The 25,391-nt window shown below is 27.9% G+C and overlaps 1 protein-coding gene across 1 annotated transcript in view; it reads right to left on the reverse strand.

Annotated features, from left to right (window-relative positions):
• LOC119675793 overlaps positions 1–25,391 on the reverse strand; it is a 65,985-nt gene that overhangs the window by 12,148 nt on the left and 28,446 nt on the right. Inside the window, exons 2-3 of the mRNA XM_038087005.1 lie at positions 21,319–21,447; positions 2,070–2,180 (exon numbers count right to left, since the gene is read on the reverse strand). Of these exons, the coding sequence (XP_037942933.1) occupies positions 2,070–2,180; positions 21,319–21,447 (240 nt within the window). The remainder of the gene's footprint in view (positions 1–2,069; positions 2,181–21,318; positions 21,448–25,391) is intronic.

The raw sequence follows: 25,391 nt of genomic DNA on the forward strand, positions 1-25,391 counted from the left end.
TATGTGACAGTTATGCTAAAATCTGTGCTATTAATTTCATTTCTAACCAGCACATTATAGCTTTATTAGTAGGATATCTTTCAAGGATATACCAATGAAAGGATAACATTAATATAATAGGTTATTATCTATTTACGATTATTATTATTAGATGGTATTGGTATCTAAATACGTATCTGACAACACTATTCTGATTATGTGAAACGAACGCATGTTTGAAAGAAGACATTTCACGCTACATTATCTTTGTAAAAGCACATCGCTTATGTAAAAAGTTATATTGATTAAAAAATAAGTGAAATATCAGTGCCCCTTCATAAATGATAAATGAAGCCTTGATTAAATGCAAACAACGTTGTGCTTGGTGAGATTGGAAGGAAATTGTCTCGAATGAGTGACTCCAGGCTGGTACAAGGAGCATTTCGGTTGTTTATTGCTCATAACTCAAAAGAAGTAAATTCATGGAGCTTGATTGGGAATTTTTTATGTATCCACCGTATAGCCAGGACAGGACTTTGCACTGTCTGACTAATATTTGTTTCTTTACAAAACTCTATTTGTTTATGGTAAAAATTGCTCAAGTCATGAGCTACTGAAAATCATAAACCAGAGAAGTACTACGATTATGAATTATGAAGTCACCTGAAAAATGGGAAGAGGTCATAAATATTAATAGCCAATACATACTTGTTTAAAAACGATTATTATTAAGGAAATTTTTATTAAAAAATGTACCAAAAAACATGTGCGGTTTTTTATATCATTACCCTTTTACCCTTTTGTGGCTTTTAGATCGCTCAATACAGGATCTTATCTCCAAAGAGTATATCTTATAAAAAAATCTTGTAAGACTACTAAATAGGTAGATATGATATAATCTGAATTATTATGAAAAAAATTTAAAGTGATTTTATCAGAAATTTATATGCGTATATATATTATGTATTTTATGTGACTTATTTGATCAATAAGTATTATTAACAACTGCGTCTAATGTATATGACGAAAAAGTTTATACATCAAAGTTTATTCATCCATTCAAAAGCAGGAATACGTGGGAATATATGTACTAATAAGAAATTATGTTTTGTTATATTAAGTTATGTCAATTTAATCTTAATCAACTTGATTATGAACTAAAACATTTTTTAAGATCTCCGATCATGGAAAAAGTAGAAAAATTAAAGAATATTATATATTCTTTAATACTTTAATACTTTTATTAATACAAAAAAGGAAAATTTTTAAAAATTTAGATAAAATAAAACAAAATAAATGAAAAAAAGTAAAATATAATAAAATATCATCAGTTTAATAAGTTAAACACAGTCACTTTACAAATTTCAACCGAAATGTGTAATTTTCAGTCATTTACCATAATTTATTTACTAAAATAAAGTAAAATACCAAATGTAAAATAAAACAAAATAAAATTAAAAAATGTAAAAGCAAAACAAAATAAAATAAAACAAAAAAATCGAAAAAAAAAAATTAAATTAAAACAAGTAAAATAAAGCAAAACAATATATAAAAAAAAAAATTAACAAATTTAAACAAAATAAAATAAAATAAAACCGAAATTAAATTAAATTGAAATATAACAAAATACTTTATATTTTGTAAAAATTTGTAATTACAATAGCTTGCAGTGGTCCATGTTATATAGACATAGAGTCCCTGTTGGACTAGTACTAACAAAGTACAATCTCTTGGTAAAATTTGTCAACAGCGTGCAATTTCTGACTTTAGGTTGATACGAATTTTTAAACCATAAAATATAATAATGTTAATAAATAGCATAATAATATAATAATGCTAATATAAAACATGAAAATAATAAATAGTAAATATAAATAGAAAAAATAAAAAAGACTATGAAAAAATTTTAAAGAGTTAAAAATAATTCCACTGAAAATTATACAATTTTTATACAAAATTTATTTTAAATTGTTTTTACTTATGTTTTTGCTATTTTTCTTATTTCTGCTCACGCAAAAGGGTTTTTATTTTTTTTCATGGATTTTCAATTACGGTTTCTACTTTAGTTCAGAATTTGATATCCTTCCTACCTTTGCCGATTTTGTCATCTGCATGCAAGTCACGTACGTCTCCGCCAATTTGAATTTTGTGTGGTATGTGTAGGTTGGCAGCTATGGCCAAGGGTAAGCCCCAATTTTCATCTGTAAAAAATAAAAAAATTGATAAATAAAATGAAATAAAAATAAGTGTTCTTATAAGGAAATTTTGAGTGTTTTTAATAATTTTGTGTTTTCATTTTATCAATTTGTAATAAACATAAAGGAGTTTATATTCCTAAAATAATATAAAGTAGAAAATCATTTCCGTAGGATTAGTATCTTAATAATGATAGTAATATATTTATACTATTATTTTTCCATCAATCTATTTTTATTATTTTATCAAGATATTATGTTTAGCAATATTTTATTAAGAAGTTTCTGAAGTAAAAGAAAATTATAGCAGCCTTATTCATAAAAATTTCTTATAATGCTTTTTAAATGCATATTAGCTAAAATGTATTTTAACTTTATAATGGCACCCTATTCGTAAACGTTTTATAAACCTTTGAATCAAAGGCTTTGATAACTATAAAACACAAATGTTAATTCCATGTCTGTTAAAGACAAAACATTTTACAACACTGTGCTCTAGTACAAAAAATGATTCAGTATTGTAGCAAAAAAGTCAGAGGGCACATTTGGGGTGCTGAAGATATCGCTCCTCTTTTGTATATTGCCCCATTTGCGCGGATTAAAAACAATCTAACAGTTAAATGTATTGATATACTGTGAATAGCGACAACGTAATCACTTATTTAGAAATAAAGATTTATATATTTCTTATTTTACAGTATACCAATAATTATTCCATTTAAAAAATCCACACAATAATGTTGTTTTAAATTATATAAAAAAAAATTAAATTAATTTTTTTAATTATGCTTGTAGCATCCATATTTGATTATAATTAAGTCAACAAAAATTACTACACAACCAAAAATGCTCGAAATGCTGTTATAGAAGGTGTGAATTTTGACATTATAACATTATTTTAACTTTATAAAACTTTATGAATGGAGTTTTATAAAAACTATAAGTAAAAGAAGTTACATCTTATTTACATTATTAAACGATTTCAACTTGCAGTTAGTAATCAATGATCTTAATAAAGCATGTTGTGTACATACCACATGAGAATTATTATTTTAAATTTAATTATTAAATGAAAATTATTATATTTTAAATATTTATGTGACATGAGGATATTATAGCTTATTTGTAGAAGCTTTATATAAAGATTGCGCATTATAAATAAAAAAAGATTTTTTACTTGCATGAGAACTATCAATATCGATAACTATGGTTTGACAGCGGAGAATGTGAAACTGTTTTGACATTTCTGTTCATTAAGATTTGGCAAGTCATCATGAATCGTTTAACGCTAGAGCAACGCTTCCAAATTGTGAAAATTTACTTTTACAAAAATCAATCTGTTCGCAAAACCCATAGAGTATTTCAGCCATTTTACGGTGAACATAATTTCTAGTTAAAGGGCTACGTCAATAAATAAAATTGCCGTATATGGAGCGAAGATAATCCATAAGCCGTTAACGAATCATCATTACATCCATTAAAATTGACTGTTTGGTGCGGTTTACACGCTGGCGGCATTATCGGTCTTTATATCTTTCGAAATGAGGAAGGAGCTGCCGTTACGGTGAATGGAGAGCCCAATAGAGCCATTCTGAGTGAATTTTTGTTTCCAAAAACTAATCAGTTAAATATCGGTGACATTTAGTTTCAAAAAGACGTAAGACGTGCAACTTGCCATATAGCTTAACAATCGATTTATTGTGAAACCAATTTGGTAACAATTTCATTTCCAGAAGATGTCGTGTTAACTAACCGTCTCGTTCGTGCGATTTAACGTCTCTCAATTACATTTTATGGGGCTATATTAAGTTATTGGTTTATACTGACAAATTAGCAACTCTTGAAGCATTGGAAGCCAATGTTCCTACTGCCATTTACGGCATACGGCCATATTTATTGCAAAAAATAGTCTGATCTGAAAAATTGGATTGATCGAATGGACCATGTAACTTGAAGTCGCGGCGGACATATGACAGATTTCATATTCGAAAAATAAATGTCATAAAATTATCTATTACACTATGATAAAAAAAATTTCGTTCCAACAATATTTCTGTCTTGTGTTATTATTTTAAGTTCTTATGCAAATAAAAAAATACCCTTTATAGGAAGAACATATAGTTGATGAATACAAATATAAATGCGTACAAATGAATTCTTATACATTATAGTAACTTAATCGGAATACATCTATAGAAACTCATTTGGAAAGATGATTTTTGTGTTTACTAGTCTGACTGTGGAATTTAAAAGCATGATTTAAAAACATGATTAGTGGAATAATCGTATAACGATCTTTTAACTGTGTTATTTTACACTGTTAAAATGTTACTAGGTTACCAAGCTCGTTACTGAAGATCGTGTATATCTCTATTGCTTTGCAAATAACTTTAATGAAGCTTAAAAATACCAGAAGCATGAAAAATTTGATTGACTATTAGATTTTATATAGAGTATAATATTTTTTAGCCAGATATTATTTAAGATATTATTTCAATGGCATTACTTAAATTAAACATTTCATAACTGAAAGATACTGAATATCTCTTACATATGTTAAACAATAAGAGAAATATATTGAGTACAAAAGTATTTAATTATATTAATAAAGATTTATTTAAATTGTGTATTTTAACAGTATACTAAAGTTTACTTATATATAAAGTCTCATATTCAGTTTGCATAACTAAATATAAGAATATATTTACATAATATTTTCAATACATTTGTTTTTTGTATTTTTTATTTAGTTTTACATACAAAAGCGAAGCATTTTTGTAAAATATTACTTTGTAACCAATGAACTTTACGTATCCTTTGAATGTCTGTTGCGACATTGATAAGAAAATTCATTTCACTTTGCAAATACAACTGTAAAGACTTATTTACAAGTATCTACAGCCTTTCATTTAGTATATATGTACAGTAAAAATAAATGTATATGTACACAACCTCGCTATAATACTGACTTTTAAAAACTATTCGAGTTTCATCAAGCAAAAAATATAAGTTCAAGCGTATCTATTATACAGCGGATAAAATAAGTGAATATTTTCATTAAAAAGCATAAAATACCAGTTGGAAAATTTAAGCTTACACATTCACTAATAGAGAAAGGATAGAAAGTGATTTTACTTTCTTAGAAAACCTTACAAAAAGACTTTGAGAACTTAATAAGTTTAACCAAGTATGTAGGTACATAGACATTCTAGAGATCTATTATACTTTATACACACATATTATTTCTATACTGATACTTTGGGAGTAAGAAAGAAAAAAAAGAATATTAAAAAAAGTTTAACATTCTGTTATAACATCTATTTAAGGCCATCTATGACAAGATAACTAAAGTAGAATTGCATAAAATAATGAAAGAGTTTTGCATTCCTCATAATTCACCTGAAAATGTAAGCCGACAATGACTAAATATTGATGGATTTCTTTTAAATCAATCAATTTTTTTAATAAACTTCGGCAAACGGATGTTCAGGTTAACGTGCCGATGCAGTCCTTTAATTATCTTCAATCAATTGCAGCATAATTGTACATGGATCAAGAAATACACATGTGGCTGCGTAAGTCCAACAAAGTGCACTAAAGTCGGTTGGTGTTGCATATGTGTAGAATATTTTCTATATCATGCGATCCATAGTTGTGTAAGGCAATAGTTCTACCAATATATATATTATTTTACCAATATATATATGAGGAACGATTTCAAAGACACTAAAAATACAAACTGTATCTCTACCTTGAATCAGGCATAATTACAAAAGTTAAGTTCAGTAAATTTCGTTGAGTGGGTTGTGTAGGGCGCATAAGTAAAAAGAAGCCTGATCAGAATGCTCGGAGCCAAGTATAACTAAATTGGGTACATCCGCACGTAATCCGGATGTTGATAGTAGAGAGACTGGGTGAGGACCGACTAATACGGGACACCAGGTGTACCACTAAAAATGATGATAATTATTTGTACATTAGCTTATATCTTTACTCAAGACCACTTTTAAATTATTTATTTTTGAGTGTCAAACTATTTTTGAATTTACTGAATTCCGATTATAATTTCAAAAATGTGGAAAAATCAATAGTATTAGTTTATTATAATTGTTAATGTTCTTTTCATCTTTAACATTTTTTGGCAATAAGTTATAATTTCATCCATTCCATATGAATATAGAAAAAATTATTTTCGTCTCAATTGAATATATTATCTTAAAAAAACTGATATGTGAGGTTTATCTCTGTAAGTACATAAAGTGGATTTTTTTTTGTTTTAAATAGATTTAGAACTTTGTTTCGTGTTTTTCATTACAGTAATTTTTCTCTTCCATTTTCTTCCTGGGGGAATGCGGAATATTTTTACACTTTCATATGTGCTCTGGCAAAGTTTATTACAATTTATTTTAATGAATTTGATTCTTGATTTTCACTTCCGATTTAAGTAATTGAATTTATGAACACTTTTTTAACAAAAAGTTATTTAGAAAGTGCATATCTTGTTACAGATACGAGTACTTTCACTTCAGTACAAATGCAAAGTAAAATACTAAATGAAGAGCAAAAGCTTAAAAACTTAATTTCCTAACTTTATTAATATTGAAAGTCTCTACCTGTCTCTACCTTACAAAATTAAGGTAGATGACTTTAAATGACTTTTATTAAATTACTTTAATAATATTCAAAGTCTCCACCTGACTCTACCTTACAAAATTTTAGCTAAAAACTGAGATTATTAAAATTAAAATTATTAGTTTTATGATACATACATGAAGTTATTTATATTTTTGTGTAATATTAACGTTTATTATAAGTGTTATATATTATATATACCATATATAACTTAGTGATTGTTGATGTAAAGTATTTATAAATCAAGTCATAGTTCATTATTTTGTTATTTACTATCGATTCATAAGCTAAAATAAGCATTTAGATTAATTTATTGCAAGAATGGGTTGGTGCAGCAGAGAGTTTATATCCTGGTTGGTGTAATTTTCTATAATCAATTCTAAGAGATGGTTTTAGTGGGTTCAAGTCTTACACTGTGGCTTTTGATGCTTTTTATCTTCACAATTTACTCACCCTTTGACGCCCTGCTAGAAAGGACAACATTTGGAAACAACTAAACTTTCTTTGCTCAACGGGAATTAGTGTCTAAAGATTTTTACCCACTAGTGTCTGTGATCAGTAGGATATTCCACTGGAACATATGTTTCATTGAATTATAGTAATGAATATTCAGATGATTTTTTGGAGTTACAATTTAAGTCCCAGTACATCTTCCTGACAGAATATAAATTGTATTTGTTTTAAGAGAGTGCAAATTTGAAATATTCCGTACATCCAATATACCAAACAATCTTAAAGCAAAAATTTCAGTCTTTGATGTTTTTTAACAAGTTTAATGAAACTTTACAAAAGAATATTGTAGGAACTCAGGCAGATAGAGACTAATCAATGTGTAAAATTTGTTGGGTATAATATACCCTCACACTAATTGTAGTGTTAAATTATTAATTATTTTTAATTAATATTAAAAAAAATTATTTTTTAATTTATTTTAATTAAATTCTTAATTAAAAACAAAAAAAAATTTTATGGATGAAACACAGTTATATCTGTAAATAATAATTGATATGTAACTGAAATATTAGCATGGAGTTTATAAAGGTTTCAGCAAACTTCTTGTGTCTTAATTTTTGTCTAGTATATATAATAAATAATTATTTTAAGCTATTTACATTCCAGTATATTTCATTTCTTATTGATAGTTATGAAGTAAAGTTTTAGAAATATGTACCAATATGCCTACTTAAAAACTTTACGTTCAAAGGTTTAAGAAAATGTGGCAACAAATGGATATGCACTTGACTTTCACTAAGTATGCATATAAATAATTCAAACTCGTAAAGGATATCGTTGCATGTGGCGTTTAGTGATATGCACCCCACGTGCACATCGACAAATTGCACTTGCAAACAGATATAAGTTCTATCGTCTTTATGCCAACCACATCATAAATGATTGTAGAAGTTCTTTGTTCTCATACCCTTATCCACAGCTTCAGCCGTACGAGCTGAGTTGAGCTGAGCTGAGGATAGAAATGCATTTCAGTTACTCTTATGTGCAATTAGTTACAAATTAAATTAGTTCGTGTTAAAATATGTATTTTGCACCTTAAAAGCATTTAGTCCCCGGGACAAAATTGCCATTATAAATATTTAAAAACGTTTTGTATAAATTTGTGCCTAAGTATTCCTATTAAGTGCCAGTTTCATAAGTTTTTGGGAAAATTTTCTTTTTTTTCAAATATTACTAGCAAAAGGAAATGTGCAAAAATATAACCGCATCATATAAGGATAAGCAAAACCCAGAACAGCATAGGCATTTGGGAAGAATTTAGCTAGTTTTATGGGATTTTATGAACCTGAGTAGATTTTGGAATTAACGTACAACAGGGCGTATGTGTACCATACAAGTGTGCAATTACACATTTGTACTCCTCTAATGCAATGCATAGTGAGGATGTTTGCAGTCGGTTGACGCAATTACCAATGCACACATAACAAAATTGCTAATTAAATGTGGTATGGGAATTTGTTGCACAATCTTGCAGCTTCGGTTTGTTGGTAAATGGAACCACATAAAGGTTTCTTATTACTTAACGTATTGGTTAAGGTATCTTTGTAGTCAACACATAACCAAAAGTTGCCTCATGTTGGCATTTGAAAATCATTTACGCCACAGGTTACTTCAGCAAATGTTCTTCAAGTTGCATGTGATGGAATATCTGACATTCATTTTTGATGTAATTGTTGTAATGTGTTTGTCAAACATAGAGAAGATGTAACTATGTATGAAGTGAGTAAACGTTATGTGGCTTATGTGGCAATATTTTTTACCATAAACTTGGTTTGTCTGGTTCCATTAAATAACTATTGAAAATGTAAATAATTTATATTATTACAAATTCTAGTGAGAAATTCCGTAATTACTTAAATTGATTTTGTAACACGTTTGTATGGCTTCAAAATTAGTACAATTTAAGTACGTTCAGTTATGAATGCATGTTGCAGATATCAATCAATAAATATTTTGCAATATTTACTGTACAATATATAGAACAAATCGCATTTTATTATTAAATAAAATTTGTAAATAAATGTTTGAAAATTTAATAAAATACATTTAAGCACCTATGAAAATTTCATTAATAATTTTATTATTAGTTATTCTTTCCTTAATTAATTTAAAAACAACTTAATAGAAAAAGGATAATCAAGTATTATATATTTTTTTAATGTCACAGTCTTCATTTTTTTCAGATTCCAATAAAAATTGACATTTGTGTTACATGCCAATAAGCAAAGAAGAGTGCATGCACTTCTTTTATTGGTCCAGAGCCCTTCTGCTGGGTAACAAATAGCTTCACACATAACTTATTTTGTGAACAGGAGAAACAAGATCTACTTGAACACCTGAGAGCCCAAACAGAGATGTGGCACTCAAGAAGATTGATCCTTAACACATCGACGTTGATGCTATCCTTGGCCTTAGCAGAAACGATATTATAATCTACACTGAATTTCTTAGAGAACACTGTAGACTTAATTACTACATGAAGATTATAGGTGCGGTAAAAAGTGATTCCTGTCGACTCTGTCATGAGAAAAAGGAAACATCAGAATATATTCTATGCAATTGCCCAGCGGCAGCAAGGCGTTACTCGACTACCTTGGAAGCGGGATCTTAATCCCAAATCAAATAGGTAAAATAAAGCCCACAGCAAATACGAGATTTTTAAATAGTCTAGAATTGTTTTAGTTGGGCCTTTAGACGTATAATAGATCCTTTAGGACGGGATGCATTCATAGCCTATTATTTAATGATAATAATACATGCCAATCAGAAGACTTATTACATAAGTACTGAATCTCTTCTGACTAGATTTCGCGCATTATATGAAATTTATAATAAACGTAAGCGACTAACAGAACTTCCTATTAGAAATGTAATTAAATAATTTTGATTAAAAATTAGTTTTTGTAATATGAAGATTCCAATCTGTAAAAAATGTAAATGCATTATTGAAAATATTAATACTAGAATTAAACTGTAGATGAATGTTGAGAATTAACAATTAGATGTCGTTTGTAACAGATTAGGCTTCCACATGAAGCCACCACATGAAAATCTGCATTCTGAGGCGTATAAGATTTAACACATCCAACAGCGTTAACCAAATTTGATGCTTAAAATTTTGCAGATTGAACTTTAGAGTAGCTTAGTATTATAGAAAAATCATGACAAAGTATAATGATAAAGAATTTCTGATTATATAAGCACAATTGTCATATTTGAGGTGACAAAAAACCCACAAACTACTTCTGAAGCACGTCTATAATTAAAAATATTTTAATATGGTTTATGGTCTAGAGCTGTAATTTAATGGACTTTGTTTTTAAATGAATATGATATTGCAGTTACCGTGTATGAAGATCATTGTAAAAAATGATTATTGATAAGTGATTGAAAGGAACGTTTAAGATATGCAACTATTATTTAAATATCTTTTTAATTCTGTTCTTTGATTGTTAGCTGTTTTATATATAGAGCATTTATTATTTGATGATAATATCACTTTTATAATTTAAAAATAGCGTTTAAGTAACAAATGTTATGAATTTTCTTTTCATTTCCGTAATTTAAGGCTTACTTTAAATACTTTAAATTTCTTCTTTCTTCTAATCTAACCTTGGATAGGATATACCGCCGATTCTAGAACTTTCTAGATTCTAGGACTTTAACTAATTTCAATGTATAAAACATATGAGTTTGAAACCAACTTGCAGTAATAGTAAAGCCTAATATCTCTAAAAGGTTGTATTGCAGCCAGTTAATATCCTCTAACTAGTGAGTCTCTAGCATGATTAATTAGTAGCAGATCGACAGCAACAAAACATATGTGGGATACTTAATTCTAAGACACGAATTATTAAAGAGAAGATTTAGTCTTTTAACATAGCCCCTATTAGGCTGCCGTAATGAGGCATCTTATGGACATTTCTATCATTTATCTTATTGAAGTATAATAAACTTGCTTTCAGATATCAATATGTTGCAATGTTTCTGCATGTTATGATGTTCAACTAAAGTATATATGTCAGATTTTGAAAATGTGCAAATTTCTTGCATTTATTTATTTCTCTATCTTTATTCAGTTGTTGCATTTTTTCGTAATAAGAGAAATATGTAGCGAAATTTAAATAAATAAAAAATGTAAAATCAGTTACGGATTAAGTACTGAAGTCCAGAGCCCATGATACAAATTCCATTAAAACGAATTCCGGATAAAACTTATATTTTTTAGTCAATCCGTTATATTAAATTTAATCTTATTTAATAATTTAATAGACTAAATTAGCATAAAAAAAATTTAAAATTATATATAATTAATTAATATAAAACATTTAAAACATACTTAGATATTTCTTTGAACATTAAGGTCCGGTGCACATTTGCGGTATATAAACGTGATTGCGTTAGTGTGCACGTGTTAGATCTAATGCGTCTTATGACTGCTTAGCGTATTAAGAGCGTTTTTTGCGGAGAGTGTGCCCAGGCTTAATACACTACATATTCCCTTGCAAAAGTAATATATAGTAATGTTGTTTCACTTCTGTTAATTATAAGGTTTCGAACCGAAATTCTTCTCGTTCTGCTTTTCGTTCTGGTTTTCGCTCCGAAAAAAAAAATGGTTTTTTTCGGTTCGGTTTCGGTTCGAAGCCTGAATTTTGTTCGTTCCGGTTCAAAACAAAAAACTATATCGTTTCAGTTCCGATTTTCGTAACCTTAAAAATATCGTTTTTTTTCGGTTTTCGGTTCCCGATCGAAGCCCTGTTTACTTAGCTGTTTTGCTGATATCGAGGTTTACAGTTTTATTCTACATTCTTTGGTTAAAAAATATGTATACATAATTCTAATAGTATAACACATGATCAATAAAACGTTTTAGTATGCATTTTTGAAATATTATATCAACATATGGTCAAAATATCTGTACACGTATTGTATATACGCATAAGTAGACACACATAAGTAGACAATTACAATATAAAAAAATTATGTAAATAATACAATTTTATTGAAAGTGAAGTCCGATTTAACTAACACAAGTAAATTATTTAATTTAAAATAAATAGATTAAACAGTTTGGTGTAATAGTTTTAAGTTTTAGTGTCCTTACAGCTCATTGGCGCCACATTTATATGATTCTTATTGTTTACAGTAAATATTTTATAACGTTTAACTTTTGTAATAAATATTTTTTTTATATTTATCATGTTTTTAAGTGCGAAACGTTGGAACGTTTTAAGTTTAAAGTGCCTCTTCCACGTAATCCGAAATGAATTATTAGCATAATGCGCTAAACTTATGACGCTTTATCGCCGTTGCCACCAAAGGAGTGGCTGGCAGTTAATATTACTAAGCGAATTATTTTGCTGTTCTTCCATACGAAATGCTTTCTCTGATGTGCAAATTAAGATTTAGTATTATTAAGTTATGTTTAATATCAAGTTTTTATACAGAAACTTCATCAGTATTAAACAATTATTCTGTTTAATGGCGAAAAGGTTATAATTTTGTGCATTTTTTTAATAAATTTCATGTTAGCGGGAGCCTGGTTGTTGGTTTAATTGAATAATTATGAAAAGTAAAATACCATTTGTTTAAATAATTAATGAGGTTTGGTATGATAAAAAATTTTATTATAATTTTTTATATTTTAATTAAAATTTTTTTGTTGGTTTATCGTTTGCCGTTAACGTAGAACAATCTTTCGCCTTAATGAGCTTAACGGAAACCACTTAATTGCATAATTAAAGGACATAATTTGTAAAAGCTTTTAAGTGCTTCACGTGGCTTCCACGTACCAAAAGCTATCTCTGTGTATGCATATTAATCAGTAGAGTTTTAAATACGAAATGTTACCCACAAGAATTTTATAGTGGCAATAAATTCTGGAAGATGCAATGGTGGAACAAAATAAAATATATTAAGAGTCGCTTAAATTGTTTGTAGCATGCTTAAAGAATCATTAAATAGAAGAAAAGGTGAAGCATATTATAATAATACTTACAAAATCATTTTAATTAACTAAGAAAATGTTGAAATGTATTTAGTGAACTCGGTAACTGTTTTTGCCAAAGTATGACAATTAAGTTCTACCAACATATTCACTAGATTTAGCTACCTTTATCTCTTTATCTAACCAAAAAGGGGTATATTCATGCATTCCTAAAAATGACCATTCAGATAGTATAGGTTATTTTGTATAATGAAGTGATTTTTACAATTAGAAATTGTTTGTTTTTTACTTTCATACAGCTAAGTTCGCTATACTACCTATTATATACATATAAAAGTAAATATGAATGTTTTTAGTAAGAAAATATTTAAGAAAAACGTTTAATATTTGCAATAGTTGAACAACAACAATACTCATTTCATGACTTTCCTTTAATTGGAGAGCTATTTATATATCTTCTATTAAAATTAGCTTAATGGCTTTGAAAGCCCACCACATAAAAACAAATTAATAGGCCAAATTAAAGAATATTCGTAGAAGAAGTGGTTGAGAATTTCGTTCCATAATCGTTTATCATAATAATTTCTACTAATTACATATAAATAAGTTACTTCTGCTGTCTTGCATATGTGCTAATGTACTTAAGTCTATTAACTAGTAAACATGATTACCCTATTAATTCTTCGTACGCACATTTTACGCTCCAGAAATTCGCTCGCATTTCGTAATTAATGATTTCGTTTAGTGAATTTGCAACATGACTGCCGCAATTAAGTTGAAGCCATAAAATTCGTTGTTTAATGTAAACAGGCGAAACATTTTCACACGCCCACAAAAATGTTCGTACTTTAAAATCTTTTCTTTAATACGAGTACCAAAAATTTATTGGTGGAATTTATTTAGCCGAAAATTTACGTTTATTGACTTTTCCACTTCATAGACTTCAAGCGAAACTGAATTTATTTTAAAAATATTTTCTAAAAACAAAGGAATGGGTCAGAGGATTGCAAAATTTTTACTTTGGAAACTAAGTAGACGGTAAAATGTATTAATAAACGTCATGACAACAAGCAAGCCACTTGATCAAATTAAATGGAGATGTCATACCACCGAGGAACTAATAAAAATCTCAAATGTAGAAACTGACGAAGTGGCGAATTGGTAAAAAGAGATGTTCAAATGACAGTAAGAAGTAAGAGAAGAGCAACGCAATGCTATGAAGTCAACATAACTTTTTAGATGTATAAAAGAAACTACCACGGTGTTCACTTGATTTTTTCAATAACATACAAATGATTTTATAGTGGATTCATTTCATTCTTCAAATAGCGAGTTGGGAACATTAAAAAAGACTTAAAAAAATATAGGTTTAAAAGTGATAATAATGAACTTCTCAATTTTCATTTCTAAAGCCTTCGATCTGATCTGTTATAACTCCATTTAGGTTTACTTAAAAAATTATGAAGATATTTCAATAAAATTCAGGGAGAGTATTACACCGATTCTCAGTATTCAGAACTTAGCATTACATGTTTTTCGATTACTGAATGGTTTGATCGTTTGTAAGACACTGATTTATTAAGGATACAAATGCTTCTTATATACTATTTTTACATATGATTCCTATCTGAGAAACGGATACATTTCAATAATCAACCATGGAAAATTCCACTTCCCTTTATGTTTTTACATATTTATCTTATATTGGTTTTCCTAAACATTAAGAGCTGGTAACAATACAATTTTACTACAGTCTGTTATTTGTTTGATTATATTTGTGATTAAGTGTGTGGGTCGTCAATTTTAGTTAAACATAAGACTATGCTTGAAAATGAGAAATGTGTGTTTGGCAGAATTTTTGAAAATTAATGTACTTATGCGTTTACAGGTGTATTTATCTGCAAAACCAAATCTAAGACCATTTATAGTCAGTGTTATCATCTCAACTAAATGAGTCTGCCTGATTAGATAGAATGTCGGATTTGTTTAAACGCAGATAAGACTTCTCATCATATTCGTTGTTACTGTATGAATTTGATCTAGCCCACAGAGAGATTATTTGGCGGGTAGCCCTCATCTCTGTCTGATATTAGGAAATCTTCAAACATAATAGTTAAATGACTTTCGTTTTTTTAGAGTCGCTTGTAAGGACTTACATTGTTCGGATTGCTCCGTTCTGTCGGAACCTAGTACTTTTTATGGTGAAGGAATTATTTCATGTCACGTTTCTGCCCATATCGAAAAGAAATTAATATAATAAAATTTAATATGAGTGTGAAATATGGTGCAGACAAGGAAGTTGAAATAAAAAGCAGATCTTTTCCGCATATGTGTGATATATAAAATATACATGACGAATTTAAATAACTCATATCATTGTTACAGTTAATATTGTTTTTCTCAATATTTACTGTAACAAAAACGTTGACGAATTTCTTCACCAATAGAATAAAATATCAAGCCCTGATCAAGTCTCACTTATTTTTATTTGTTTTATTCCATAAATACGTTGTAGTTAACAAACGAAAGTCTCTTTATGACATAAACAAAAATTTATATAATACAATTATTTAATCAAGTTTACAATTATTTAATCATAGTTCAAATTATGAACTATGGGAAATCATATTATATATACAATTTTATATATAAAATATAAAAAGTAAAAGTAAAAATATATGTAATAAAAATATATGTATATAAAATATATATTTTAAAAATATGTATATTAGGTCTGGTTAGGTTCATGGGGTCGCTCAAAGACGAACTTAGACCATGAGGTCCATTGTAATACCCTACAGTATTTGACACCTGTCACTATGACCATTGAGTACTGACCATAAAGCTATTGACATGAGCTAGGCAAATAAAATTTAGCTCTCTTAGCGAATGGAAAAAGTGCGACCCTAAGTTTGAAATTCTATGTCTTGCGAAAGCAGAGTACAGTGGCAGGCGTATTGGTGATTCGAAATATGAATATTAAAGATATGTTTTTTTATTTATACAATATTAAAAATATATATACTATATACATAAAATAAAATTATACAAAAATTTTATTTATTTTTTTAATAAATGAATTAATCCTCGAATTAAAATTTTAGTTTTTAGTGGTTAAATTGCCAGAAATAATCTTTTCTTTGACTTTAGTTTATAGATCAAACTTGTACTTTGATAAAATACTGTAAAAGTGGAGTTATTTTTATTTCGTAATTGAATGCAGGAATTAAAAGTTTATGTAATAAATTCTATTATAAATTAATTTGGAAAACTTTGCGTATCTTAATAAAATTTCTTTTACTTCCTCGAATATTAAGTACTTTAAATGGAGTTCACTGTATTTCATAATGTAATACGACTACAAAAGTCAATGTCCATTTTTAGGGAAAAGTTAATACTAACGTTGAACTTCGATTTCTGAAACGCATGAAAATGCTTTCACAGTCCAACCAACAAGTTATGTACACATGTGTTATGTAGCATACATATTTTCGCATAGGGACAAAAAGTTTGACAGACAGATGCTGAGATAGATACCAACAGTTAGACAACCATAAAGACAGATGGACGGACGGCAAAACATGTATTTTCTAACTTATATAGTTTCATTTGTTTTAATATTATTGTTGTTGTTGAGAATTGTTTTTATTTCATTTTCATATTGCTTTTGTTTCCGTTTTATGAAACCAGCGTTTCCGTTGATTTATGCGCATACATGACTGTGTACATACAACAAAGTCACATCAATAAAGTTGGCGACGAGCGGATGTTGTTGATATTGTTATGAAAAATGGCGTACCCGGAATACTATATGCAGCACAAAAAGACTATCAAAGCAGTAGAGCAAAGTGTGTAGTAGGAAATAAACAGCTACAAAAAAGTACAAAAAAATTAAGGAAAATAAAAAATTAAATGGATTCAACGCAGTTGAGATTTCCGCACTGTCAGTTCCCACAACTATACGATATGTGATCTCTTTGCATTTTACTTATATTATATTTCAATTCAATTGATTGACAGCTGAATGACAGTATCAGCAACCCATTACACTACAAAATAACTGAAGTTGATAAATGCCAACATAAAACAACAAATAAAGACACTTCATGATATTTAAGCACCAAACTTTTATTGGCGTAATTTATTTTTTAATTAAAATCATGTTAAAATAAACTACGACAACATAAATTCACTACGAACATTTAAAATGCAGGCATGAAATAAAATTAAATGGTGGTAATTAAAATATAAGCCATACGCCTGCAAAACAAAAATTCAATTAAAAAACAGTGATTATAAATGTATGTGACAAATGTATGTGACAAATGTATGTGCGGCAATTGCAGTTTATAATTTTAATTTAATTTTTTATTGATTTCACAAATTCCACATTTGTTAATTATACTTTCACACCTCAAAAAAAAAAATTGTCACTTGCCATATTAAAAATTTAGCGCTACTTAACACCCTCTTATGTCCTGGCAGGCAACAGAAAGATGCGAATATATGTGGCGACGATTGATTTTATGTACTGTGTGGTTTAATGTTGAAGTACTTTAACGTGAAATATACGATTTATTTTTATTTATTGAATATTTTTGTCTTTCAGTGCTTTTCTGTGTAATTTTGTGAAAATTATTGACAGTAAGAGCCCAACAGCAGCTTATATATCCATCAATTTAATTTATTTAATGGAGTCTTTTCGCACATAAAGAAGAAATAAAGTAGCAGAATTAAAGACAACAAAGTTGTCAAGTAATTAAATAGAGAGACTGAATCATTAAATAAATCGTTTATTTACCATCAGCAATTAAAAGACATTTTCCCAATAAAATTGAAATTAAAAGAACTGTAATCCTCGCTCTTTAAATGTTTACAACTTCTATTAATCCACTTCAATAAGTATCTTTAAACAGACAAATAGTCACAAAAAATATATATTTTTTCATTGCCTTAATTGCATTTAAAGCTAAAAAATATAATTGTATAATAATAATAATAAAAATACTTTTTATTTTTTATTGCACAGCATATGGTAGCGATTAATAATAAAATTACATATTTTATAAAATAATTTGCTATGAACATTTATTTTGATCCTTAATATACTTCCCAAAACCTGCCTAGTTAATAAATTTTATATTGATTTTTTATGATGAAGTGAATTCTTCATCATTTCTTATACTATAAATATAGTTCTATAAATGAAGCAACCTTTTTTAAAAGCTTTTCTACAAAATAACTATTTTCGAACATATTTTATTCTAGAAAATCAATACCTTCACTCCCAACACGGGTACATTTTTTTGTTGTGTTATCCTTGCCATAAAATAATAAAAACGAAATAAACTTTGGAACTCTGTTACAAAATTTCTCAAAGTAAAAAATAGAAGTTCAATCGTGTGAAATGTTTGTTTTTATAGAACATTTTTAAGACTTTTAGTTGACTTTTAAATTTAATTCATAAAACTTTTCAATTAGTGTGAAGCATGCCACACTTAAGATTTGATGGGTTCAAGTTTTCAGTTCAACAAAAACCCTTATTACTTTTTACTACTACAAAAAACAAAATACTATGTGATCTAACATAAGTAAAATAAAATAATTCTATTTATAATAAAATTTATTAAAGCATTTGAACTTAAAATACAACTTATATTCACAAATTATTGGTCTCGCCCGTGCGACTCGCGGAGTAACATTAGCATGACTTTTTCAGTATTACGTTCATGGATTAGGTTTTATACATAAGAAAGAATATAGAAATTATACAACAAATAATGCCTCCACAAACAGAATAGCCTTGAAATATAACAATTAAAAATAAAAATATAATTAATTATATCACTTCGTTCTAATAAAACACAGCAAGTGAATTTGTTAATGAACTTCCACAGCAAATAAACAAAACTCCAGAAAAAATGGCGATCATTAAAATCAAGTACGGCTTTAGGTCTGGGCATGAGTTCAATCTATGATACTTGCTGTTGCAAAAAGAATTATTTCCAAGACCACTGATGATGGGTATTTGGCATTACTCGAAACAGCTGTAAGGTTAGCCAACAATTCAATTAATTAAAATGATATAAAAAATGAATTTTTGTTGTTGTAGTACACTACTGTTCGAAAAAACCTCTTTATATTTTTTATTTTTAAAAGAAACTTGAATAACATTTTAAGATTATTATTATTTTATTTTTTATTTTCAGTAAAACGAGATTCCAATTTGGTTTAAGTCTTATAGTGAACATCAATTGTAGTATCATTCGTATGCAAATAAAAATTCAGAATTTTGAATGAGTCTACTTGATTCTTGGAAGGCTGATGAACAATTTTATCCACCGAATCCTCATCATCACTTTCCGTTCCGGTTAGAGTTGGATCCACTAATTCAGAGCTATAATACTCAATAATATCGTTACCTGTTATAAAGCTTGATGTACAAATTTCATCAAGTTCAATATACATAAGCGTTAAGAGTAGCATTGGAAATTATTTTATTTACTTTAAACCATGTTGCTAACGACAAGAAAAAATTACATATTTGGTTTGCGAAAAGGGACTTCCCCTAACACCAAAATAGATTCATACTTAAAACAAAATTTCGACTTTAAGAATGTACTTTCCCATATTCCTATTGCAACGTGACAATATTTTTTATTTTTTTATCTCTTCATTTAAGATAAAGAGAAATTCGAGTTATAGAAGTTCGAGTTATGAAAGCAGAATTGTATGTAATTTGCTCTCTAAAACCCTGTTGCACTCTTTGTAGTTCGAATTATAGAAGTTGGACTGTATTATATTTATCAGCTATAATTTTTTAGTAATAAAAAAAGAATATCCTAATTAGTCATGACTACTTGGGTCTTTAGACCAGCTGAAAACTTATAAAAACTTATTTAACTCATCTGGGTTAATACTTTTCGAAGAGAAATTTTCAACCTATTCTATATTTAAAAAAGGGGAACTCTTTATTATCATCTACATCTAATTTGTATAACCATTTTATTTTATCATTGCAAATTGCAAATTGCTATAATATATAATAAGTATATAAAGGATTTTTGTAAGCCTATAATTTGTTTAAAACTGAAATTTACAACTTAAATAATTTATCAAAAACTTTTTGAAATTGAAATTGATTGAAAGTGTCTTCAATTAATATTTATTATTACATCTTCTACTGTAAATCTACGTTTTCTATTTAACTTGTTTACAAAGTCACATTATTTTTAAATTAACTTTTTACGAAAATTCAATTTATTCTGAAATGTTTGCATTTCGTGCAAATTAAAAGTTAAATTGCTTCAAATTTACCAAATAAAAATACTATTAAACTCAAATAATGAAATTTCCGTAAGAAATATAACTCTCAGTGCCTGTGACTTTTGACTCGAAGTCCTTGTGGAGTGTGGGTGTGTGCCTTGCTTATCGCAATTATTATTTTCAATTTAAACTTAAAAGGCATATTCACACCCACTTCATTGAGTGAATACATTTGTTGCTTAACTCGAGTATTTAACAATCGCATTTAAGGCAGAAGTCTGTACATTGAGAAAGACAAACTACACAAAACTCACGAAATATTTTGTCTGCTGGTAGGTGTTTTAAATGAAGCAGCGCGCACTGCTGTCGCAACTATGCAATCAACTTTTTTAGAAACATGAAAGCAAACATAAAAGCAACACTTCACACCTTAGTCAAGCAATTTTCATACACAAAAAAAAAAAAAAATTTTGAATATATATCACATTGAGCACAAGATACGAACTTTCACAGGAGCGGACGGAATTTATAGGACAAGCCATTGTTAGGGGAGAATTCAGAGTTCACACAAATAAAACAAACAATTTATTGTACATATAAACATAGGCGTGCAAGTTGTCGGTGAAAGTTGCTGAAAATATTGTGCAACTTCAAGCACACATTGCGGCAGTCATTGAGATATAAACCAGTCTCAACAATAAGTTCGTTGGAAGCACATCTTAGAGTTTCATTTTTGCATGTATCTATTTTTGTGAAGATAGCTTAGGTAATGAAATTCGTACTTACCGCCGACAAAAATGTCAAGTTGTGTCCAATTAAGTTTTGATGCGATGCTCTTCACTGCAAAGGAAATTGCTTCAAACGATGGAAGAAAATTGCTTGATTCCTGAAAGTAGATAAGCAGAGTATAGAATACTGAGTGTGAAGTGTTATATAGATATATAAACATTTGCATAAAATACTGCAAATTGAATTGCTTGTTTTATTTAAACTACTTTTATTTAGTATTAAATTAAATTTTTAATTTTTGCAACGAAATGGTTATATCAGCGCCATATGCTAATGAGGTGCTTTAGTATGAAAGGCAGTCAAATTAAAATGTTAAACGTTGAATATTTATATAGTTAGAGCACGATTTTCACTTCATGCTATATATGCATATTTTTGTTATAAATTCTTGATTTGTGTTTCTAATACATCACGATGCGAGTAAAGGAAATTTTATGTTGCTTTATACTAATAATTAAAAGGTGAAGTGAAATTTCAAAGCAATTTTAACTTAAAGAATTGTTGGAGTCAAAAAAGAGAGTATCTCAAGCTGCATAAGACTATAAGAAATGTTTTTTTAAAATGATTAAAAATTAAAAGATAAACATTGTACTTCTAATGCAATGATGGTATATACAAGGTACAATGTAAAAGAGAATAGAATCATGAAAATGCGAACACTTCACATATTTATCAAACTAAGTGCTTTAATATGTATTGGTTGCACTGTTAGTAGTATTTATGTTAATTGTTAGTTAGCAGTGAGGACTTCGTTTGCGTTTGTTAAGATAATGGAACGCACTCAGAAGTGTTTTTGACGATTTTTTTGAAGGGATACTATAGGATCAAAAAGTTATTGTGATATTATGTATTGAGAGTAGATTCAATATGATAAAGATGATTTTTAGCGATAAAACTATGTCACAATGATCAGTCTGTAAATAATATAAATATTTTAAGGAAATTTATAATGATAAGAAAATACGACATTTGGCCCTTCTGATATATTTATCACAGATGAAACGGTTGAAAAAATTAAATAAATTCTGTTTGCAAATAAAAGAGCCTATAAAGAGATTATATAAAAAAGTAAAAATATGATACGGCTTAATAGAATAAATGGCAATAAAATTAATCTGAAACTACACAACTACTATACAGTTCCTGACGAACGAAGTCTGATTATAATACCGGAATTACTCTACTTGTAAAACTTAGTACTCTAAAGTGAGTATTATACATCAAACTTTTTTGCTAACCTTTTTTGACGCCGCTTGTTATTAAGCATTAAATCAGTCGACATTTTTTTGAATACGTTCCAGCATATTAAGCTGGATTTTTTATATTTTTTAAACTCAAGAACATATTTAAAATATAACTCGTTTCTAAAATCAAAAACTGTGTTGATATGGTAAATATTAAAGAATTAAAAAACTTCTTATGGAAATTAGACTTTCCACATTATTTTTCCTTTTCCTATTCTAATTAGAGTTCTTGCCATATTACAAAAAAATTTGTACTTTTAATACTTTCTGAAAAAATTAAAATTTCTCGTTATTCATTCCTCGTCAGATCTCACAAATATACAAAAATATTTATTTTTTTTTGTTTAAACCCTTTAACATAGTCTGTTGTATGCGTTTCCTTGCCATACTATACAAATGTTACCCTTTCTATCATACTTATTAGTCTATTGACTACTAAAATCTGAGATTGCCTACAAACAGTCAAAACAAATTATTTCTTCATTTAACAGAAAAAATATGTTGCTTCTACATAAATCGATAAACAAAGTCGTCATTAATTATTAATGTCCGTCCGTTCTGTTGTCATATTAAAATATCATGATAATAATATTAATACCACATAATGACCAAAGCTTTCAACAGTGCTTTGTGCATCAAAATGATTAATTACCAGGCAATTTATGATTTTCTGTTGCTTATTTTGTCTTAAAAATAAACACAAGATAGGAATTCATGATATTCTCAACGCTAGAACGGAAAGGATATGAATAATAATTGCGGAAAATGAAAATAATTTTATCATGTCAAATAATCAGCACAATATAATCTGGTGTTAAACTCTTTTTTTATAAAACTATTTATATTTACATTAAAGCTTATATCCTTTCACTCAGGCATTTATACACTCTCCCTTTTTGTGGTTGTTTTTCTTCTTATTGTGTACTAGCAATTCAATCAGCTTCGAACAATGTATTATGCTAAAGTAGTCCTTAGACAAATGTTTTAATGCCCTCTGTATACAACAAAATTTATTGTGTGGTCAAACATCCAAACCTATACAACATAAATATGGTACATACATACATCTTTTGACATAAATATGTTCAATACAGACATGTGTGGACTGCTGATATATGACATGCATTTCTATAAGCCTTCGGAATATATGGCAGTCGTACTCTGGCAGTATGTGGCAATCAATAACTCAAAACTGGGTTTATGTGATTTCCCAGTATTTTTCTTATTCACATTTTTTGAGTTTGTTTGTTGACAGATTACAAAAAGGGCTAAAATGTTTGATTCGAGCCTGGCATGGCATTGATCCCTTTCAACCGGTATTGACCTTTTCAATAACTCCCACTTATTGTCCTGTACACAAGCAGTGCGGAGAACAGAAATCGTATGAATGGTGCTGTCTTTTGGGACACATCATTTGACTTTCTTTCATTCCTCGAGCCATTGTTGATGGTCTGACAAAATTAAGTTTGAAGTGTTTCATTTCTGTTGAAACGATGTTGATGCGATTATAGGTAAATCTCTTTAAAGAAAAATTCGGGTTGTAGTTTTCCTTATGGGATTTAAAAAAAAATTAAATTTTTTGAAAGTTTAATTTAAAACCGAGAAGATGTAAGAAATGTATAATTAGAAAAAATTTTATGTGAAATTTGGAACGTAGAGCATTAGAATTTAAGAAAGAAAATAAAAAAGAAATTTACTTTTATTTATGATGCGGTGGCGTATGAGTATTTTTTTATTCAAATAGATTTAAAAAAATTGGGTGAATAGCTATTACTAAATTCCATTTTTAAAAAATTTTTTATTTATTAAATTGATTTTTAACCTTCGTTTTGACAAAAGAAACTAATATAAAGTATTCTTTTTAATAAAGAAGTATTTCCATAATTTATAATATTTCAGTATATATTTGTATAATTTATTAGTATATATTTATACAGGCTAATTGGTCAATATTAAACAATATACAATTTTTTAAATAAATTTTAAGAATTATATTTTATTGTTACTGAAAATGACTATTAACTACAGTCAAAATATTGGTAAAATTAAAATGTGTGTTTTTTAAGACTAATTTAATAGTTATGTTACATATAAATTAAATTTATATTCTATGAACATTAAAAAAAATGTTTAAATCGAAAATTAAATTTTTAATGGTCTATAGAGCTGTTATAACTAACGTATATCAACGACCACTGGACTTTTGAAGAAACTTTACGTCAAATTATGAGTTCTGTCAAATTTTAATAGTTGGATTAAGTCAATATGCATTTACTTTTCTTCCTTTCATATTTTGAGTTTTGTGTTTATTCCTTCAAATAATAGTTGATTAATCTTTTAGGAAAGATTATGTTTGTAAATAAAGATGATTTAATTTCAAATAGCACCCAATGAAAAGTTTTAGAATACGGAAGACAAAATAAGTGCAATAAACTTTATACGTATCTGAAATGAGATAAATTGGAAAAAGGGATCGTAAGTTATCCTAACATTATTTGATATAAGCTAGTCACAAAGATTTTATTAACAAAATGGAAGAAATGAAGTCACTACTGCATTAAGGTTGAGCTTGTTAATTATACTAAATTTAAGGGAATAAATCTAAATTACGTATCCTGCAGCAACTAAATACCATTGCGAGGTGAATTTACAAATAATAAGTAATACAGTGAGGTGAAAGTATGGAAAAAACTATTAATAATAAATTAAAAAAAAAAATGAAACTTAATGCTCGGGAACATAAGGTTCAAATATTTTCTAATGAATAATCAACTAGTCAATTAATTGACTTACATGGTAAAAGGTAAAAGTATTACTTGAAGAAAA

This window comes from Teleopsis dalmanni, chromosome 2, assembly GCF_002237135.1.
Source record: "Teleopsis dalmanni isolate 2A chromosome 2, ASM223713v2, whole genome shotgun sequence".
In the NCBI taxonomy this organism is placed as follows: domain Eukaryota; kingdom Metazoa; phylum Arthropoda; class Insecta; order Diptera; family Diopsidae; genus Teleopsis; species Teleopsis dalmanni.